Source organism: Rhinopithecus roxellana, chromosome 16 (assembly GCF_007565055.1).
Source record: "Rhinopithecus roxellana isolate Shanxi Qingling chromosome 16, ASM756505v1, whole genome shotgun sequence".
NCBI classification, from domain to species: domain Eukaryota; kingdom Metazoa; phylum Chordata; class Mammalia; order Primates; family Cercopithecidae; genus Rhinopithecus; species Rhinopithecus roxellana.
Genome location: NC_044564.1, coordinates 7399364 through 7417163, shown reverse-complemented (window position 1 = coordinate 7417163; position 17800 = coordinate 7399364). Strand labels below are relative to the sequence as shown.

The window sequence follows — 17800 nt, the reverse complement described above, 5'->3', positions numbered from 1 at the left end:
TGGTGCCTGCTGTGTATCATCACATGGCAGAAGGGACAAACAGTCTCTCTCAGGCATCTTTTCTAATTTATAAGGGCTCCACCCTCATAACCTCATCAACCTTCCAGGTTCCCCACCTCCTAATCCCACTGCACTGGGGATTAAGTTCAACATATGAATCTTGGGGGAACATATTCAGACCATACCATAGGCATAGATATTGGTGTGTATATACGAATAAATGGAAAAAAATAAATATAAAAAGTGTTAATATTGTTTCAAGATTTGCTTTAAAAAATTTTGCTTTTCTAGATTATAAATAATGGTAACTTAACTGATCAGTGAAAAAGCTGTATGATCCTTGGTGTGATTCCTAAGATTTTCCTACCTGAACATGTTAGATACATGTGGTACGGTAAGGGGATTGTTGTTTTGACTGATAATGAATCCCTCATAATTTTTTTTAGGTGCTGGGTCTTCAGCTCTAAAGAGGCCATTTGAAGATGGGTTAGGGGATGATAAAGACCCCAATAAGAAGATGAAACGAAACTTAAGGAAAAGTATGTAAAACCTTTATTCTTATAGATGCAAACTAGAGAGGACTTGTAGCCTCAGATAGAAAAATTAGAAGTGAAGGTTTTTGTTTAATGAGATCGGTTCTCACCGAGACTGGAGTTCTGTGGCATGATCTCGGCTCACTGCAATCTCCACCTCCTGGGCTCAAGTGATCCTTCAACCTCAGCCTTCTCAAATAGCAGGGATCACAGGTGCATGCCACCACACCCTGCTAAGTTTTTGTGTTTTTGGTAGAGACAGAATTTCGCCAAGTTGCCCAGGCTGGTCTTGAACTCCTGAGTTCAAGCAATTCACCCTCCTCGGCCTCTCCAAGTGCTGGGATTACAGGCATGAGCCACTGTGCCAGGCCAAAAAGTGAAGAATTTGATTGATTTTAGAGTTTTCAGACTAGATCTTAACTGAGCAATTGATAATTGAATAACTTTTTTGTTTCCAAGCTTTTTTGCTTAGGATACATGAATGTTGACAAGCAAAAGTTAATGTGTAGTTAAATAATGCATACCATTTTTATAGTGATGTTAGCATAGTAATTTTAGAATTACTTATGAGGTTAATCTGTGTGTTTTGAAATCCTTATTTTAAAACAATCTGGTGAATTTACAGTAGTTATTGATTACTTTCTAGTTAATTTCTGACCTCATTCCTCTTTCTTTAACAGTTCTGGATAGTAAAGCAATAGACCTTATGAATGCATTAATGAGGCTAAATCAGATCAGGCCTGGGCTTCAGTATAAGCTTTTATCTCAGTCTGGCCCTGTTCATGCCCCAGTCTTCACAATGTCTGTAGATGTGGATGGCACAACATATGAAGCCTCAGGACCATCCAAGAAGACAGCAAAACTTCACGTAGCCGTGAAGGTACAGTATTTGTTTTACTTCGCAATGCTTTCTTATTTTATGTTCCAAATAATATGCTTATTTTCCTATAATAAATTGTCATTTTTAAAGCATTTTAATAGCAATATTATTATATATAGACTTTTGTTACTTCTGGATAACAAAGTTTTGTTGTTGTAAAATATTATGTGGTAATTATATAAAATTTGGAAAATACAGAAAGAAATAAAGAAATTAAAATACGTCAACTGACCATTGTTGAGGCAAAGACCATTAGTATTTGTATCTAGTATGTTGGTTTATTTCCAATCATTTTCTATTTTGCTGTTTATTTTTTAAGTGAGCTCACAGTATATATGTAATTTTATCTTCTGTTTTTTTCTTGTAATGTTTCATTACTGTTTTTCCTCATTATGAAAATCTTCATAAATAATTTTTAATGGCTGTACGATTAACATGCTGTGAGTAAACTATTTGTTTAAACATTCTCCTATCATTGGATCTTTTGCTTATTCCAGATTGTTTCTATTATAAATTTGATCAGTATCTTTGTATATGGTGCTTCGTCTGTATTTTTAGAATATTTCCATAGGGAATAATTTCCAGGATTGGGCCAATTATGCATGTAGGTTTGTAGAAAATTTCCAAGTAATGGTATCTCTCTATAAGTATATTTGACCTCTTGCAGACTAGTGCAAAAATGTTAAAGATCATGTAGACTGAAGATCAGATTCACTTAAGAAAAGTTATTTTATGTAACAGTATGGCATACGATATAATTGGACTAATTTTATGGTCATTTTGTATGTATTATTAATGTATATGTGAACACCATCCTAGCTACTGGGGATATGGCAGTTAATGAAACAAAGTTCCTGCTCTCATGGAGCTTACATTCTAGTGTATATAGGATGGGAAGATAGACAACAAATATACAAAGAAGCGTGTAGATGTCAGATACTGATGAGAACAATGCATGCAGAAAAACAATCACTAAGCTTTAAAAATACCAAACACCACATAGTACTTATGCTCTGTCTTCACTAGAAAAGGGATATCTAAAGTATGATGAAAGAGTATGAATTTAAAATGAGGCAGAAAAAGAAAACCAACAATGAGGGGGAAAGTAAGTCCAGGAATAAGACTAAACATACAGTTTAATAACAACATACACTGAGAATGAGTCACAGGTTTAGAGCTAAGTTCTGTAGCAGCTGACACAAAAAGCTTGTGAAATATACAGTTCACTCTCTTTGTCTTAAGTACAGAGAATTTGGTTATGAGAGTCACAGTTGTGGTATTTTATCAGGTGGGCATTTCTCCTTGGGTAGATCTTCACAAACCAAGGATATCAGTGATCTCTTTTAAAGGCATCTGTGATGCAGTGATAAATTTTGTGGGTTGTTTCTTACAGTAACCTTTAACATAAGCTAGTGGCCTCATAGCAAATTCGAATTCAGTAAAATTTGGGAGAGCGAGTAGAGTGGCAAATTTTGCAATGTGACAAGATTTGGATGCTGTTTTCATTTGATGCAGTGATATCTTTTTATGATGTAATGGAACTTGGTTGGACTGGGTATGCTTTTGTCTTAAATTCCAAATATTATGTTTTATTCACCTGAGCTTTTGGTAAACATGGAGGGGCTGTAAACTTGGGATTAAGTTAAGCTCCCTGACAAATTTTGGAAATGTAGATATCAGTTATAATCTGAATGACACTGGACCTGAGGAAATTGTTAATGGTTTCTTGTGACTGGTGTGGTGGGTAGATGGCCTTCATACTTTTATTTACCTTGAGTGGCATTTTGGGTAGAATGTGCAGTAACTGGTAAATCTGAAATTTATGAAGAGTTAAGATTTTCCCTTTTTGAAAATGGGATAAACTAAACTTTTGATCCATTTATGTAAAATGAATTATGAATCAGAGTAAACTGGCTTTGAAGGTTTGAAAAACTCTGCTTTGGTTTATCAGCTATATGATATGAAAACCTATTACTAGCTGTCAGTCTCAAGTGGCCTGCAGTCTTTTCTAGGCCTCTCACATCTCAGGTTTATGACACGATAGCTTTATTCCAGAATTTGCTATTTTGAGGTAGATTGTTCTCCCTAAGGTCTTCATAGATTTTTTATTTTATGTCTTGTTTTCTAAAAGTTACTTTTGGCTTTTTAAATCTTATTATAAATGCATAATGTGTGTTTGTTATAAATGGTTTAGAAAATGAGGGGAAAAAATTCATAGTTCTAATGCCCAGAAATAATAACCATTAACATTTTGGTATTTATTCTTCCAAGCCTTCTTGTTTTGACTTACAATTCTAACTTCAGAAAGCATTAAAAATGAAAAAAATTTCCCTAGGTTTGATGCAAATTACCTGTTGGCAAAACATGACCTGAATGATAGGGAGCTATTTTTAGTCTTTAGTATTCTATTTAGTGTGATTATTTTATATGTTCCTTTGCATAAACGTGGGGCAGCACCTGAGAATCCACTGGGGATTTGGAAAATATGTGGTATATGTATTGTATTAGCTGTCAGAATTGAAAAATTATGAATTCTCAAAACAACCTGGCACTAAGGGTTTCAGATAAGGAATGGTGAACCTACATAATGTCTGTAAAAATGTATTTTTTAAAAATAGGATCTTTCTTTCTTTCTTTCTTAGATGGAGTCTTGCTTTGTTGCCCAGGCTGGAGAGCAGTGGCGTAATCTTAGCTCACTGCAGACTGTGCTTCCCGGGTTCCAGTGATTCTCCTGCCTCAGCCTCCTGGGTAGCTGGGATTACAGGCACCTGTCTCCATACCCAGCTAATTTTTATATTTTTAGTAGAGACAGGGTTTCGCCATGTTGGTCAGGCTGGTCTTGAACTCCTGAACTCAGGTGATCCTCCCGCCTCGGCCCCTCAAAGTGCTGGGATTACAGGCTTGAGCCACCGCGCCCAGCCGATACTCTCTTCATCTAAAAATGTATTATGAATTTTTAAATAGCTAACTCAAAGATTGCTCTTATTTTTAGTGATAGTCTAACATTTCATTATTACATTATCATAATGTAACTAATCATTTTGGATTTAGATACTTCCATTTTACTGCTTTACAAAAAATCTTTTTGAACTTGTCTGATGATTCCTTAAGATATATTCTAGAGATAGAATTATTGGGTCAAAAGGTCAATACATTTTAGTGATTCATTAATTTGTTAAAAAAATGCATTGGAATTCTTATTATATACCAGGCATATATTGCCAAATTGTCATCCATAAAGGTTATATCACATGTTATACGTTGTTCATAAATGAGTGGGAAAGAATTTTGCATCTAACGTGTTTATGAAAGTAGGTCCAACTGAATAAAAATCCTTTTAGTTCTTAATTGCTTGGTGAGGGTTGTGTACCTATTAAGACAAATCACACCAGAGAATCAAATCAAAAGAAAAGAAGTCAGTCGTTTCGCATGAGTCTGGCCTGGCTGCAGAGCAGCAAGCACCCTAAAGTGATGGAGAATTAGTGGCCAGTCTTCTCTTCACTCTTCCACTTCTCTATCCTGGCAGCCCCCCACAAAGGATACCTTTAGGGTCATAATCATCCATATTACGTGAAAATAATCTTAGTCATTGTGAGGAAAAGTTCAGCTAGAAGGGGGAAGGTGAAGGGAAGGCTCTTTGGAGAGGTTCTTAGAGACATCAGATTGCCTGAGAATCTGATGAAATCAGGTCTCTATCATACATAAGCCATAGATGTTACTCTCCTTTGAGTAGAGACCCATGATGTGGAGGGCCATGTTTTCTTTTCACTCTTGGTCCCTAGTATTTGAGGATATCATCGTTCTCAGTCTCAGCCTTTGCTAACCTCAGCCCTCTTCCAGGAAGAAGGGGATTTGATTACACACAGGTGATTTCCCAGTCACCTTGTTTCCATGAGTGATCTTGTCATTTTTAAGCTCAATTGATGTATTAGGGTTGAATTTGTTTGCCAGATACTTGAAATTCACTTTTCTTTGGTATACTGTTTTTTTTTTAGAATTAACATGGATTCCAAACAAACTTAGTTTTGTCAAAGAAAACCAGAGCTGGACAGTTGTTAAAACAGTAAGAAAAAAAGTGTGTACTCAGGAACTATTACTGCAATAACGAAAAGAGACCTCGGTATGGAACTGGGCTCAATTCCGAGTTCAACATGGACAAGTGAGGATTTGTAGCCAAGGAACAGGGGTGGATCAGTGGATGGAAAATTACTAAGAGGAAGCATCAGGATGAAGGGGAAATTTCTGGCTAAATGGGACCTATCAGGATTCTTGCTCAGAGCAGGCCAGGGTGATCAGATACTGCCTGGGCAGTGATGGGCATATTAGTCCATTCTTGCACTGCTATAAAGAAATTCCTGAGACTGGGTAATTTTTAAAGGAAATAGATTTAACTGGCTCACGATTCTGCAGGCTGTACAGGAAGCATAGTGACTTCTAGGGAGGCCTCAGGAAACTTTTAATCATGGTGGGAGGGGAAGCAGGCATATCTTATGCCCGAGCAGAAGGAAGAGAGAAGGGTGAGGAGGTGCCACATACTTTTAAAACAACCAGATCTCTTGAGAACTCTGTCATGAGACAGCACTAGGGATGGTGCTAAACCATTAGAGACTGCCCTTATGATCCAATCACCTCCCACCAGGCCCCGCCTCCAACATTCGGGATTACAGTTTGACATGAGATTTGGGTGAGGACACAAACCATATCAGTGGGGGATGAGGAAATTTGATCAGATACCAAGGGTGATTAAGGGTGATTAAATATTGAGGGTGAGGGATTCTGGCTAAACCAATTCAGCAGGATTCTTGTTACAACATGTCTCTTAGGGACAAGGCCCAAGGATGGGGCCTAGATAAAAACATGGCTCAGAGGATCCTGTCTAGAGTTAAGAAGAGAATCTTTATCAGTTGGAGAGGTCTGAGAACTCTGCTTTTTTGACTTCTTAGCATATGCTAGTAAATACTCTTAGAATAACTGTTCATAAAAATGATTTAATTTGAATTTCTTGGTTACACTGTGTTGGACACTTCCCTGAGATATAATCCACCAGTTATATAAAATATTTGTAAACATATTGAAATACATTGCTGTAATAATAATAAGCGAATCTGATATGTGAGAAAAGGGTGGAGAGAAGTGTTAAATAATGTATATTAGCCTATTTTTATTGTCTGTGTTAAGAAAAGATGAATGTCTTTAGCTTTTATTGCAATACACAAATCAAACTTATTTGTGATGTTTGGCTTTTGACTTGCAGCCTGTGTTGGCTAGTGTTAATTTGGAATGATAGCTATTCTCGGAGATGAGATTTCTGAGGGAGAGCATACTTACAGGACTCAGACAGTGGAGAAGGTGTTTTTAAAATCAAATATTAATAAGGATATAAACAAATGATGTTAATGTACTTAGTATAAAGTACTACCTGAGCACTTTTAGAACTTAACATGTTAAAAAGAGGGTTCTTGGCTTTACTCCCAAGCAAATACAAGACATTTATTTATGATAAGAATGCCAAGTTATCCATATGAATTGTGTGAATTAATTTCAAGTTCTCTTGGTACAGACTTCTATGTAGGTCCATTTTTTGGTTTAGGGTAACACCGTTTTATTTATATTGGCAAAATCCTTTATACAAGATGTGATTGTTTATAAAGGGTGGCTTCTCATTTGTGTGGTCACCATAACCATTTTTTGGAACACCTATTACGTACAGTTGTTATTATAAAGAAATACGATGTTGCTTTTAAATCTCAGCAACTTAAAACAGTTAAAAGTGGAAACGAATGCAAGGGTCTTTAGGAATCTATCCCTATATCCTCTGGCTTAAGCGTCTAATTAGTGACAAAGCTATATCGACCTCCTTTGAAAGAGGCTTACAAAATGTGAACATATTCTCTTGTAAACATCTAAAAAGCAGTATAATCAGGAAGGTATTAAAAGGCACTTACGTGTGTGGAGGTGTGTGAGCATGCCTGTGCACGGTCATGCACACACACACATTGTTCTTAAAGCTTTATTTCGAAAAAGTAAGAAAAATCCTAAGGATCGAATGAAAGTATAACAAACGTGAACATTGGAGGTAGCCATAATCAACCCTTGAGAGAGAAGGATGGAAATACAAGATTAAAATTGTTTCTGGCCTAGTTAGTATAGAGAATAAACCTAGAAACTGAATCTTGTTTTTTTTTTTTTTCCTGAGACAGAGCCTTGCTCTGTTGCCTACGCTGGAGTGCAGTGGCGCAATCTTGGCTCACTGCAACCTCTGCCTCCCAAGTTCAAGCAATTCTCCTGCCTTAGCATCCAAAGCAGCTGGAATTACAGGCATGCACCACCACACCCAGCTAATTTTTGTAGCTTTAGTAGAGACTGGGTTTTACCATGTTGGCCAGGCTGGTCTCGAACTCCTGACCTCAAATGATCCACCTGCCTTGGCTTCCCAAAGTGCTGGGATTACAGGCATGAGCCACTGCATCTGGCTGAGACTGAATCTTTTAAGTTTTGATTGTGGTTTATGTTGGAAGCAAAGTAGAAAGTTTTAGATGTTACTTTGTAATTGACAGGCAAGTTGGTTCGAAGATAAAAAATTTCTTGATTGCCTTTCTGGGCCAATTTCTCCTAATGGATTGAGTCATAGAACTTAGAGGTCAACCAATACAGTCTTCCTGGTTTGTAGATTGGAAAATTGAGGGCCAGAGAAGAAATACAGGATTAGACGCTCAGATTTTTTCCTTTCTAGACCAGGGTACTTTTTACAGTATGCTATTTCTGTCTGTGTCCTATTGGTTTGAACCTAGCTATCCTGTTTATTTTCTCTACCTCTCACCTCCAAATTAAATGAACCAGGAGTAGCGTCAGGTTTATATTTGTCATCCTGTATTTAAACTCAATTACCCTGAGGAGGTTTTCCCTATTTTTCCATGGTGCTACCCTGGTAGGTATACCCTATTGAACCAAGGACTTACAGATTTAGTACCATCTTGCTCTTCCTGCAAAGTGTTTTATGGTTCAAACACTATGAGTTTGAAACTTTTGTTCTCAATATTTTGTCTATTCTCTGGTTTCTCGTGTCTGAATAAAACTGCATCTTAATGTAATTTGTACAGGTATTGCAGGCAATGGGATATCCAACAGGCTTTGATGCAGATATTGAATGTATGAGTTCCGATGAAAAATCAGATAATGAAAGTAAAAATGAAACAGTGTCTTCAAACTCAAGCAATAATACTGGAAATTCTACAACTGAAACCTCCAGTACCTTAGAGGTATACTTATTTTTTTCTCAGAAAAAAAGTAATATGTATGTGCATTGTAGGAAATTTGAGAGATGTGGAAAAGTATAAATAAAATCAAAAGCATATACATACCTGTACATATATTACAGAGACAGACATAATTATTATTTTGGTTTATTTCCATCCAGTTTTTTTTAATGAATCTCTATAAAGGCAGTCATATTTTCATGCAGTTTTATATCTTGATTTTTTCACTTCAAAAATATCTGTAAACTGCACAACATTTGAGTATACTCTAATTGAACTAGTATTTCCTGATTGCTGGCCATGGAAGCTGCTTCCAACATTTCATAACATACCAAGACTATCCGCAATAACTGATGGGCAGAAAACTACAAGATGTAATGGAGGAAACTGGGATTATTTGAAGTTTATGCTAAGCTGTGGGGTGCATTGGGTCATCATTTAGTTGGTCCAGCCCTGAAGGAAGGCATAGCCTGACATAGTATGTACCTCAGACCCTAATTAAGTCCTGACCTGTGAACTTACTGTCACCAATAATAGAATGGGATGAAATCCAAGTACTGAGTATACACAATACATTGGGGAGTTCATGGAACCCATGTTTACTGTAGTCTATGTAAAGAACATTAGCTTTAAAGTCACAGCAAGAGCTTAACATAAAAAAAAGTTTACTTTGTCATTTGTACAAATAAGTATTTATTAAGGACTTAATTAATAAACTATTTTTTTCAGTCCATAAATCCTTTTTAATACCTGCTTAGTGCCAAGTGTTGCAGAAGTTGTGTGCAGAGCCTAGAGGTGCTCCCAGGCTAAAAGGGTAAAAAGACATGTTTATAACAAATGGCAATATAATGCGATAAGCACTGTGATGGCAAAAATGAACGTAATAATTTCAAATCTTGAAGGAGGAAGGGGTGGTGAGACTCTTAGACATACACTTACACAATCATGCAGAACAGCAAGGCTTCAGATGATGAGCTTTGCTGTGTGGGGAAGACAAAGCATTGTGGACTGAAGGAAGAGGAGGTATGATGACTTTGAGTTGTGAAAGTAAATGTTTAAGAAGTGCCAAGTGGGCCAGTGTGGACAGGATTGATGGGGCTGAAGCCTGAGAAAGCCACACTTGGCACTTCGTGTGATGCTATAGAGGACAGATGATGTCATGGCAGTCATTACAGGTGGCAGTCACAGGTCAAGATGTTGTTTTGCTGACAATGTTACATCTATTAAAAGAAAAAAGGGCTCGGCTGGGTGTGGTGGCTCACGCCTGTAATCCCAACACTTTGGGAGGCCGAGGCGGGCAGATCACGAGGTCAGGAGATTGAGACCATCCTGGCTAACATGGTGAAACCCCGTCTCTACTAAAAAAATATGAAAATATTAGCCAGGTGTGGTGGCGGGTGCCTGTAGTCCCAGCTACTTGGGAGGCTGAGGCAGGAGAACGGCGTGAACCTGGGATGCGGAGCTTGCAGTGAGTCGAGATAACGCCACTGCACTTCAGCCTGGGCGACAGAGCAAGACTGTGTCTCAAAAAAAAAAAAAAAAAGAAAAAGAAAAGAAAAAAAGGGCTCATTAATTATGAGGTCCAGACCATTAAGTACAAAGGTAATTAAAAAGGAAGAGAGCAGTGTGGGCTGCGCTAGTAGCAGCCAGACTGACATAAAAAGTTTTGGTAGTGACTACATTTATATTTTGTTTCTGTATATTGTAGTAATGGTGGGAAGCAAGGAGAAAAGAAAGCCCTTATTTATTTCCTCATTTAAAACAATAGTAATTTATTAAAATTCAGATTTTTTATGTCTTGACTTATTTTTGTAGACATGATTTCAGGTTTGGAAAGCATGGAGTGATTACTATAGACCTAGTTTCAAAAATCACTCACTATCTTTTAAAGAGTGACTGGAAATTTGCCTTGAAATTCAAAAAATGCAGATTATAAAAACGCATCAGGAAGAGATGTTTATTGATGTTATTGATATTTTTAAACTTGTCCTTAAAAATTGTCCTTTGATGGTTCACCTCTAAAGTGTTAACCACTTATCAAACCTGCACAGAATACTTTACTGATAGAATCTTGATTTTCATTAGGTTTATATATGTAATACTTAATACTTTGGGCCAGGCGTGGTGGTGCACACCTGTAATGCCAGCACTTTGGGAGGCTGAGGCAGGCAGCTCACCTGAGGTCAGGAGTTTGAGTGCACCCTGGCCAGCGTGGTAAAACCCTGTCTCTACTAAAAATACAAAAATTAGCCGGGTGTGGTAGCAGGTGCCTGTAATTCCAGCTACTTGGGAGGCTGAGGCATGAGAATTACCTGAACCTGGGAGATGGAGGTTGCAGTGAGCCGAGATTGCACCACTGCACTCCAGCCTGGGCCACAGAGCGAGACTCCATCTCAAAAATAAAAAATAAAAAAAAAATTAACACTTTTTGGCATGTATTTTGTGTGTTCAGCATTTCTTATGTGGTGGAATTACAGACATGATCTCTGACCTCAAAAAGTGCCCTATCTTTTGGTTTCTCCTTTCTCAAAATTATAGTTGTATTTTGTGGATTTGTTTGTTTGCTTTTGATGCTAGCCTCTGTTTTCATTTGCACCTTCATGCTCTTACATGAATTATTTCACTTCTATTCTTATCCTTCCTCAAATCAGTTATTTCCATAGCATATATCTGCTCTCTAACATGCGTTATTTTGCAGTGATGATACCTGTCCCTCCCACTACACTTTAGCTCCTTGAGGGTAGGGAGTGACTGCCTTGATTGTTATTTTTAAATTTCAGAATCCGTAGTCTATAGCCAACTGTCTTTACCTTAGGTCCCTTTAAATCTTTTTTTTTTTTTTTTTTTTTTTTGAGATGGAGTCTCGCTCTGTCGCCCGGGCTGGAGTGCAGTGGCCGGATCTCAGCTCACTGCAAGCTCCGCCTCCCGGGTTTACGCCATTCTCCTGCCTCAGCCTCCCGAGTAGCTGGGACTACAGGCGCCCACCACCTCGCCCGACTAGTTTTTTGTATTTTTTAGTAGAGACGGGGTTTCACAGTGTTAGCCAGGATGGTCTCGATCTCCTGACCTCGTGATCCGCTCGTCTCGGCCTCCCGAAGTGCTGGGATTACAGGCTTGAGCCACCGCGCCTGGCCGGTCCCCTTAAATCTTTAGAGTGACTGAGAGGTGTATAGGAACATTTCCCCTCTAACATCACAAATTGAGAATTATTTCATCCTAACCCTAAAGAAGAAAAATGAACCCTCAGGCATCATGTGAATCCAAACTGTTCTCTTCTCGTTATTAGTAATTTAGAGTATTATTCTTAGATCATGAACACTACAGAGCAGAGCCTGGTGTGGCCCACAGTGGCATGGTTGCATTGGTCTTGAATACTACTTCGAAGGAAGGCTGGCCAGATGACTGCAATGTTTACTGCTTGTAGAGTTTTTACAGCTTTAATGGTATTTTGCCATTTGTGTACAGAGGTGACTCATTCTAGCCCCTGAGTGCTTTAAAGTGAATTTTTGAGCCTCCTTCTTAGCATAATTGTATTAACAAGAAATGTAATATTCTAAAATCTTACTTGCTTGAACCTTCAGATTCCCTTTCTCTTATAGGTGAGAACTCAGGGCCCTATCCTCACAGCAAGTGGCAAAAACCCTGTAATGGAGCTCAATGAAAAAAGAAGAGGTCTCAAGTATGAACTCATCTCAGAGACTGGTGGAAGCCATGACAAACGCTTTGTAATGGAGGTGTGTAGCCAGACACAACCCAGCCTTATCTTTCTTCTCAAAGACATAGGATATCCTGAACTTAATGTAAAGTTTTAGACTGAGTCAGTTCTTGTGGCACTATTTGATTTTTGGTGTTTTCTGTGTCATAATCTATTTAAATTAAAAGCACATAGAGGAATTGCATGGGGGTAATTGCAAGGTGTTATTCTTGATTGTAGGTAGAAGTAGATGGACAGAAATTCAGAGGTGCAGGTCCAAATAAGAAAGTGGCAAAGGCGAGTGCAGCTTTAGCTGCCTTGGAGAAGCTGTTTTCTGGACCCAATGCGGCAAATAATAAGAAAAAGAAGATTATCCCTCAGGTATGAGTAAACATTAAACTTTTGCAGAACCTGTGAAAAATGTTACAGGAATTAAATTTTCTTTCCTGTCCATGTGCCATTTTAGCTTTTTCTGAAGTTGTTTCTTTTTCTTGGACTTGGCAACCTTTGCTTTGGGTTAGGTCATGAATAATATAAATCCGATTGGTGGTTACCTGTTCTATGGTCTTCCTAAACAAAATATATATACATGTATATTTATATGTATATGTATATATGAGGCTATTAGCATTATTTGGAGGGTTGAAGTCATTCTTGATGAAGTCAAGTTTTGAGGTGATTTGGACCTTAATGAGTTATAAGCAGTTTAGTTAGGGGAAGCTGCCAGGAGCACCTGGGGCTTTGCTCTCATCAGCCTGCAGGTGCTTTTCCAGTTCCTTTGCAGTTTTGTCCTTTTGCATTGTTTACTTTGGGTTTCCTTGCAGACCACATAAAATTTGGTGCTGTATTGCTTCTGTTCATTACTGACATTGGAAATGTCAGCGCTACTGAATGTCCAGGATCTTAGCAAAGTATTTAGAAAAGATGGCCCCCTAATTACATGCTTATGGATATGAGATTCTTCCATCCATTCATTTATAAGCAGTTTTTTCATCAGAAAACATTTTCTTTTCTTTTTTTTTTTTTTGAGACGGAGTCTTGCTCTGTCACCCAGGCTGGAGTGCAGTGGCCGGATCTCAGCTCACTGCAAGCTCCGCCTCCTGGGTTTACACCATTCTCCTGCCTCAGCCTCCCGAGTAGCTGGGACTACAGGTGCCCGCCACCTCGCCCGACTAGTTTTTTGTATTTTTTAGTAGAGACGGGGTTTCACCGTGTTAGCCCGGATGGTCTCGATCTCCTGACCTCGTGATCCGCCCGTCTCGGCCTCCCAAAGTGCTGGGATTACAGGCTTGAACCACCACGCCCGGCTTCAGAAAACATTTTCTAGTCATACACCATATGCCTGACAGTGAGGGAAAGAGTTGCGTAAGTAAATATAAGACACATTGTGCCTCATGGAGAGTCCTGGTATAATAACATAACATCTGAATATATTATATGATAGAAATTAAAAATGCTTAAACTAATAAAAGGAAGCTTAGATTGTTTAATTCTACGTTAAACATTATATTTAGGTTCCGTTGTATATGCTAAGTCCATTGTAGGAGGGTAGAATTGATCTTATTTTACAGGTAAGGAAACAAAGCCCAAAGAAATTGAAATACTTGCCTGTGGTAACACAGTAATTGATGATAGGGGTTCCTTCTAAAACCAGGTGGTTCTTCCAATGGCCATGGACATTTTACTATTGTATCCATCTAAAATTTGTTTTGTATTCATTTAAATTTCTTGTATTTGGTATAATAAACACTGCCTATATTCTGAGGTCCAAAAGGTAGAGAAAACTTACTTTTACTGAGATGAAAAAGTTTTTAAAGCCCTTAAGTTACACATGTCGAAAACAAGTAGATTTTTTTTCTAAAATCTTCTGGTAAATATAGAACAAAGTATGTTCTAAATTAGTTGAAAGATGATTCTTGTTTTATGACCTTGTTTTATGGTGTTTTTCCCACATTGCATCTTATATTTGGTCAGTTAATTTTAGTTTAAAAAGCCCATGTGCAAATATTTATTAGGTAGTTAAGTTTGTTTCTACTAGACATGAGCTAGATTAGTGTGGAATCACTCTGCTACTGCCAGATTGTTGCTTCCTGACTACTTTTGACTACGTCATATTAAAAAAAGAAAGATGTCTACTTGAAGTTCACTCATTTTTAGACATTTTCCATACTAGAAGCTATAAAACTCATGTGTTCAATATGCTTGCTGGCCAAGAAACAATCTATTTTGGATATGTGGGTTGGTTTATTTCAGAGAAAAACAAAAACGGCAGTCCCTGTGCATGACACAGTTAACCTTGAAACTGTCTCCTGCCCATTCATACTAGAGGTAGAGGTTATCCTGGAAAGAATAAAGGATGGTACATTTTCAGAGTGAGATAAACATATGCGTATTCTGACTCTTTCAGCTTCTTAGACATTGTTGACTTTATCATAGAGTACGCTTTGAGGCATTGCACCACTTTCTTGCACCTTGGTTTTAGTGGGGAATCTTGTTTCTAGCTTGAGTTTTTGTTGCATTTCTGTAAGTATAATATTCAATTTGAAACTAGACACCTTTTGATTTTCTTAAAATTTCAGTTTGGAAAAGGGGTTTTTCAACAGTCTTGTTTACTGCTACTCCTGGTATTATCTGTTGTACTTTTAGAATGTTTTTATATTTGTTCTCTCTTGTTCTTTCTACTCTAAAGTAAGGAAAACAAAGTATCGTTATTCTCATAATTCTCGGTTACTCTTTCTACTCTAAGGAAAACAAAGTGGGTATCATTATCCACGTTTTTAATCAGTGGGGAGATTTCCATAGATAATGGCATTTTAGAGCAAGAAGGGGCTTTCAAAGTGGTATTTATTTATTTAATAATGGGACCAGGTGCAGTGGCTCACACCTGTAATCCCAGCACTTTGAAAGGAAGCTGAGGTGGGCAGATCACTTGAGTTCAGGATTTCAAGACCAGCCTGGTCAACACGGAGAAACCCTGTCTCTACTAAAAATACAAAAATTAACCAGGCGTGGTGGTGGGTGCCTGTAATTCCAGCTACTTGGGAGGCTGAGGCAGAAGAATCGCTTGAACCTGGGAGGCGGAGGTTGCAGTTGAGTAGAGATCACACCATTGCACTCCAGCCTGGATGACAGCAATGACAAAAAAGATATTTAATAGTGGATACATGCATACACAAACAGCAGAGGAATCGGGCTCAAAGAAATCATATTACCTTCCCGAGGTCACAGTTACTTAGAGCAGGAACTGGCATCCTCATCTTTGGTCCTCCTGTCTTAGCTCTATGTTTTTCCCCCACTAGCCCCACTCAGATTTGCAGTTAATTCTATGTAGTTAGTTGCTGAGATATTTTCTGCCTGTCGGCAGATAATTTAATGGATTTGGAACTTAGGTACCAAGTGTGTATGATTAGTAAGGCCTAAAATGACTTTGGTTATAAATTGATTACTAAAATTTGGTGTAGAAAATGAACTCTTTCTGGGTAACACTCAAGTGAAAAGAAGTTATTTGCATGTTCTCAACATCTCTGTAAGGTAGGTATCATTTTTGTTTTTCAGATGATAAATTGAAGGTTCAACATCACAGACAGCTCATGGTCTCACCCACGTGCTCACAGTTTCTCATAGTGGTTGTGCATTGAAGAGATGATAGAAGAAATAAGATGGTTCTTATTTCTTTCAGTAATGAAAATGTGTTATTTTAACAGGCAAAGGGTGTTGTGAATACAGCTGTGTCTGCAGCAGTCCAAGCTGTTCGGGGCAGAGGAAGAGGAACTCTAACAAGGGGAGCTTTTGTTGGGGCAACAGCTGCTCCTGGCTACATAGCTCCAGGTATAGTACCAACTGCAAGAGATTGGCCCCCTTTACTGGGCCAAAATTCAAAGAATAGCATCTCCTTCATTTTCTGAGCTTGTACAGGGTTTGTGGAAATATAAACACAGGCATGAATGTACACAGAAATTTAAAAGTAGAGAATTGACATAATGTCATAGGTGTTCTCCTGGAATCTGCTGAGTGAGGAGAGGCTATCTGGAGGGAGATGACAGATGAGCAATATTGCATTTGGTTGTGGGACTGTATTTTGACAAGGAATTAAAGGATGTTCCATAGACTGAGAATGTGGATGTCTGAGCGGGGTGTATTCATTCATTGAGGACATAGATGACAGGTTGGGTATAACAGGAGAGAAAAACTACTAAGAGGTTACTTAATTAGGGTGAAGCCTGGCATTATTAGTGTTTGTTAAACTTAATGTTTGGGAACCATCAGAGACTAAAGAAGTACACAAAGGAAAAAAAGAAACATTTATCCAGAGCTTACTATATATACTAGATATTTCCATGTAAATAATTTTACTTATTAAATTGTTTTTAATTACTTAAATTTAATTGTTTTAAATCTTCGTCAGTGTTTCATCAGGCAGAAATTATTTTCCAAGGAAGGGAAGCTGGGATTTAGAGAGATAAGGCAACTAGCTCAGGGTGAAGCAACCACTAAACCGCAGAGCAAGGATTTGAATGTAGGTGTTTGCGTCTCCAAAGTTCATATTCTTTCCATTCCACCACATACCTTAAAGAAGATTTGGGAGAATGTCCTCTCTCTGCCTTCCCTTCTAATTCTTATGTCATTTTAATAATAGATTATCCAGCTGTCTTGTTAAAATCAAGTTCTTCACAATATTGAAAGTATAGTACTTTTAACTGGACAAGTAAACCACTTGTAGAGATTGATCAAGATGAAATTATCATGAAGATTGGCTCTTATCCAGTCATTGTTTTTTAGGTAGCATCCCTAAGGGTTCACTTTGTGCTTTCCTCTAAGAAAGAATAAGACTAGGCCATTTGGGAAATTTTATGATGTGGCTTTGGAGTGATTCTTCTAGAAGCTGATCCTAGTAGGTGAACTGCTCAAGGAGTGTGCCTGCTTTGGCACACAGCAGACATGGATTTTGTTCTCATGCAGCTTATAGTCTGAAGGGTGAGACATAGATTAATCAAGTAATAACAACGAGAAACTGAAACGAGTACGATGAAAAAGAAGGACATGCTGCTATTACAGCATGTAACAGAAGGAACCTGGTCTATTTTAGTGGGTCCCTGGAGGCTTCCCAGAAGAAGGGACACATTTGAATTGAGCTTTGGAGAATGAATAGGAGTTAACTCAAAGAAGACTGGGATGGGAGAGTGTTGCACACAGAAGCAACGGCATGTGCAGAGACCCTGTGTTGCTGTTGTTGGGGAATTTGGCTCAATTGAAGAAGCAGAAGTCCAAAATGTGTGGAATGTGGAGAGCACTGGGTGGCAGAAGTGGAGAGACTGGGGAATGATGTGAATTGAAGCTGGACGACTCAGTCCCAGACCTGGAGGCCGTTATTTGGATTTTGGTCTTAGAACCCAAAGCACAGTGTTAAGTCTTGATGGATTCGGTTCTAAGGAGAACA

The 17800-nt window shown here is 38.2% G+C and overlaps 1 protein-coding gene across 4 annotated transcripts in view; it reads left to right on the top strand.

The window, feature by feature from the left end:
* The window catches only part of STRBP (spermatid perinuclear RNA binding protein), a 165235-nt gene that overhangs the window by 125841 nt on the left and 21594 nt on the right, over positions 1-17800 (top strand). For 3 of the 4 annotated variants that reach the window (XR_004053964.1, XR_004053963.1, XM_030919488.1), the window contains exons 11-16: positions 447-539; positions 1214-1413; positions 8514-8672; positions 12269-12403; positions 12604-12744; positions 16068-16191. Coding sequence is in view for 2 of the 4 variants with exons in the window: in XM_030919488.1 (XP_030775348.1) it covers positions 447-539; positions 1214-1413; positions 8514-8672; positions 12269-12403; positions 12604-12744; positions 16068-16191 (852 nt within the window). In the remaining 2 variants the exon portion in view is untranslated. The remainder of the gene's footprint in view (positions 1-446; positions 540-1213; positions 1414-8513; positions 8673-12268; positions 12404-12603; positions 12745-16067; positions 16192-17800) is intronic. The other variant, XM_030919489.1, reaches the window with a different exon arrangement.